This window comes from Panthera uncia (assembly GCF_023721935.1).
Source record: "Panthera uncia isolate 11264 chromosome B2 unlocalized genomic scaffold, Puncia_PCG_1.0 HiC_scaffold_24, whole genome shotgun sequence".
Lineage (NCBI taxonomy): Eukaryota > Metazoa > Chordata > Mammalia > Carnivora > Felidae > Panthera > Panthera uncia.
In genome coordinates, this window is record NW_026057580.1 from 35,444,091 (window position 1) to 35,448,916 (window position 4,826).

Below are 4,826 nucleotides of genomic sequence, written 5' to 3' on the forward strand. Positions count from 1 at the left end.
GAAGGAAGGAAGGAAGGAAGGAAGGAAGGAAGGAAGGAAGGAAGGAATAGATCAAAGGAGGAAGTTAGTTAAAGAGAAAGCACTTCTAAGATGGGATATTCACCAAAACATTAATAGTGTTCTTCTCTAGATAATGGAAATATAGATAATTATACTTTTTTACTAAGAAGTATATTAGATGATAAAAAGGATAAGAAATCTTATTAGCATATAAGAATAACTTAAATTCAGTATTGTTGTAATTAAGTGATTTATAAACTAATATGAAACTCATAACATGGATTAGTACCAGAAAAATGAAGAGAAACATTTCAAAACCTGATTTGGAGGAAGGGGAAGAAAAGTGGGATCAGGAAACTCTAAATATTAGGGTTTTTTATCAAGATCATGAAGATCATAATTTGGAGTCTATTATTACATACCTCTGTTTTTTAACTGCATGTAACTGCAAAGAAGCTGAAACATTTTGTTTCCCCTCCACTTGCAGGTGACATACAAATTGGAATGGAGGATAAAAAGGGCCAATTAGAAGTTGAAGTTATTAGAGCACGAAGCCTCACACAAAAACCTGGTTCCAAGTCTACACCTGGTAAGGAAAGGTCGTACTGAGTTTGCACAAGAGAATCTGACATAAGCAAAAAAAATCCAAGTATTTGCTGCATTTGAATTCTATATGCTCTTGTTTTGCATCATCTGATTGATTAAAAAGGCAGCTTTTCTGTATTCTTTGATTCTATAAAAATGGATCTGGGTTTTCCTTGCACAATTATACTGTCAAAGTCTAAGTAAGAGTATTATCAAGTTAATTTTTTTCTGCACATTTACAAATGAAATTTTTTTTAGTTCCAATCATAAAAAAGAAACAGTGAGATTTTATTGTATTTATATATTATTATGTTTATAATATGAACTGTAGGGGCTCCTGGGAGGCTCAGTCAGTTACGTGTACGACTTTGGCTTAGGTCGTGATCTTGTGGTTTGTGAGTTTGAACCCCATGTCAGGCTCTGTGCTGACAGTTCAGGGCCTGGAGCCTGCTTCAGATTCTGTGTCTCCCTCTCTCTCTGACCCTCCCCCATTCGTGCTCTGTTTCTCTCTCAAAAATAAACAAAAACATTAAAAAAATTATTTTTAATGTGAACTGTAATGCCAGCTATACCCCAGGTCACTCAGTCTTAGGTTAATTCCACATACATTTACTTGAAATGAGGAAAATGGCAGTGATGGTAACATAAGGGTTTTAAGGAATAGAATTTATGGAGCATGGGAAAGTTAAAATGATGTAAATAGTCAAGAGAAACTTTCAATAAGCAATCTCTAATTCTCTAATAAAGCATTCTCTAATAAAATCAGTTTAACTTGAAGGATTAACTTCTTATATGTTAATGTCACCTTTGTTCAGCTCCTTATGTCAAAGTGTATCTTTTGGAAAACGGGGCCTGTATAGCCAAGAAGAAGACAAGAATTGCGCGAAAAACCCTTGATCCTTTGTATCAACAGTCCCTGGTTTTTGACGAAAGTCCACAGGGTAAAGTTCTTCAGGTAAGTAAAAGTTTGTTTGACTTTTTACATTGTAATGTCCACATTATCCATATAAACACTGAAGAGTGGCCAAACATGAAGAGCATAAGTTTCAGTAAGGAGAAATGCAGGGTAACATCCTCGAGTAGAAAAAACAAATTGTTAATTTACAATATAAATAATATGTAGTATTAAAAAAATATCTGGTGGATGTAGTAGATAATACAAAGTTTATTTTCTCTCCCTTCTTTTTTTCCTTCTCTCCATCATCTCCTTCTGCTTTTACCCTGCCTCCCACAGCCCCTCTTCTCAATAGGTAGGTAGGTAATCAAGGCAAATGATGCTGATAATTTATTGAGCATTACTATGTCCCAGACATGGGATACATAGAAGCAAGGAAAGAGAATATTCAGGACTGGTGAATGTCAGATGCATTGTTAAGTAATTACATGCATTATTTCTTTTAAACACTTTACTATGTATATAAAATACCATTATCCCCCTTTTGAAGATTATGTATGAGGATCACAGAGATTAAATAATTTGACAAAATTACTCAGCACATAGGAAAGGCAGGTTTCACCACTCCTGCCTGTGTGAAGCAGGTGAATGAATTCAGTTGAGAACGTCTCCAGGTGACCAAAGGATTAGAAAATAGAACTTTAGGAGTAAGTATAATGAAATGAGTGCTTATCTGACACCAACAGGAGTTGACCCACATTGTGCTATAAGCTCACTATAAGCTATAAGCTCACTGATTTATTAACCATCTTATCAAATCAGAATTGTCAGGCAAATGCTCAAAAGGAACCAGCTTACAATTATTTTTCAACCTTCACTAACAAGTACATAATATAGAAGAAATTTAATGAATATTTTCATTCTTTATACATACTCCTTCATATGCACACTCTACCATACACCGAATTGCATTGTTTTGCCCTAACTGGTACAAATTTTAGTTTTTTATATCACTATGGCCCTATACATCACTTACCAGATAGTCATTACTAAAGAAAGTATTGAATGTATGTATAAACAAACTTGTATATGTATTTCTTTACCATGGTTTATGTAGCTAATATCCCTCATTGACTATGGAAACATTAGTTGCTTTCTATCTAATCTAAAAATTACTGTGAAGTATCTCTTTGAGCACCTGTATGTTAATCTCTATCTGTTCCTCCTCCTTAGTGTCAGTTATATTCATTTCATCTCATTCATTGACCCACTTTTGCAGAATAGTTGCTTTCAGTTCTTCAAATATGAAAGAAACATTAGAGTTTTATTGCATTTCTCTGTCTCTGCAGGTCATTGTCTGGGGGGACTATGGCAGAATGGACCATAAATGCTTTATGGGTGTGGCTCAAATCCTGTTGGAAGAACTCGATCTATCCAGTATGGTAATCGGATGGTACAAGTTGTTCCCACCATCATCCCTGGTGGACCCCACACTCACTCCCCTAACCCGCCGGGCTTCCCAGTCATCTCTGGAAAGTTCAACTGGGCCTCCCTGCATCCGCTCATAGTGAACTCCTACCAGAGTCATTCCAGTGAAACTCTACCTTTCAGGATAATAATCTGAACCAGATATTTCATGATCAAAAAAGCATTGTTGGAGACAGACAATCAACTTGTGTTTTGCCTGTAGTAGTTTTTCAATATGTCCCACTCGTTGTTTAAAACCTGGCTTCATATGACAGAACAAGGCAGTCTATCAAATTACAGTAAGAGTCAACATGCTAGTGAGAGTCACTGATGCTTCTAACAAACAGAAAAAGAGGAAACTTCAAATTCACACACACACACACACACACACACACACACACACACCAAATTGAACTGGAAACTCTCACTCTGTGAAAAGTTGTATTTTACACGTTTGTGCACAGACCACAAGCAGTGTTATTTCCCTGGTGTTTGAGAAGTTCTGTTTTTTGTGTGTTTTTTTATTTGTGCATTATTTGTTGGGTTTTGGTTTCTTGATTTGTTTTGCTTTGTTTTTCATTGTATATGTTATTTCCACTAGTTTTTGGACATGTCACGCCAGGCCTCATGATGCTTACAAAGACCCTTCCTTTCTTTTCCCAAAAGCACTAAAAAAGGGCTGAAACAGTCTCTGTGGCATCTCCCCAAAGTGTTCAGCAACTAGGCAAGATGAGGCCAATGAAGGATTTCACTGGCTTTCATTTTATAATTTTTCAAAGTCTTATGTGTGCAAACCCAGAAAACAAAAAGTCATCTTCTAAAATAATCATAGAATCACTTTTTTAAAATGAAAAGCGTACCTGTTTGTGTTCTAAAACATTATTTTTTCCATCGTTTTTCATGGAAGACTTTTAGAGAAGTCAATCTGCAACTAATGCTGGGAACTAAAACTAACCACATAATTGTACTTTGGAAATACTCCTTGTAGTAACTTTTTCTTCCTGATATCCCCAAAAATAAGTATATGCTCATGTGTATAAACTATACTTTTGACTTCCCAAAATGGTGACTAGAAATGGATTTGAGCCTAAGACACTTTCAGCTATGCCCAGGCTTCTCGGCCATGTCTCAGTGTAGACATACCCATCTGCCCTGGAAAGAGCATGGTATGAGCTGTCCAATATTCCACTGGAAATTCCAGTTGAAATATTCTGCACTAAAGTAATGTTTTTATCAAATTTTAGTTTACATTTCTTTGAGATTGATGCAAGCACAAAAGCTTGATTTTTTAATGCAAAATATCCTACTTTTGGGGGGAAAATAAAACAAGTCAAATTTCAACTTGCATTCTCTTCATTTGAGTTTTTCTTGGCCTTGAATTTCCCTTGTGACATTCTGTATATGTGCTACACACTGCAGACTCTGCAGGTGCATTGATACGTTCTCCCTCCTTTTATGAGTCATTCAACTTTTGTGATCACACAAATAGAGCAGCATGACTTGGAACTGTTCAAAGCTGCATGCACGTTTTTTTTTAAAAAAATGAAAAAAATGAAAAAAAACCCAAAAGGTTATTTAATAATGTATGTTAGTTCCACATTAGGACAGCTTGTATGTTGCATGTACTTGTACAGTTTGCTCGTTAATTACTATACTGAAATAACCAAGAAATCTAAGCCATCCATTTTTGTTATAGACATTTTGCAGGTTTTAGCCAGACTCTGTATGTGAGTTTGGGGTGAAATGTCTATAGATGGACTTTATTTTTTACCCTCTGGAAAACGTGATGTAGTATGGACCAAATTCCTTCTAATAAATATTTTGGTGTAGATTCCTACTGTGGGGCTGTAACACATGTAGACACTGTGTACACACTAGG

General features: G+C 35.7%; 1 protein-coding gene across 3 annotated transcripts in view; it reads left to right on the top strand.

Moving 5' to 3' along the window:
• Positions 1-3,152, top strand: part of RIMS1 (regulating synaptic membrane exocytosis 1) — a 487,006-nt gene extending 483,854 nt beyond the window's left edge. For all 3 annotated transcript variants that reach the window (XM_049652868.1, XM_049652866.1, XM_049652867.1), the window contains 3 exons: positions 488-589; positions 1,401-1,540; positions 2,830-3,152. In XM_049652868.1, coding sequence (XP_049508825.1) covers positions 488-589; positions 1,401-1,540; positions 2,830-3,048 — 461 coding nt within the window. In that variant the 3' untranslated portion in view covers positions 3,049-3,152. The remainder of the gene's footprint in view (positions 1-487; positions 590-1,400; positions 1,541-2,829) is intronic.
• The last annotated feature ends 1,674 nt before the right edge of the window (positions 3,153-4,826 follow it).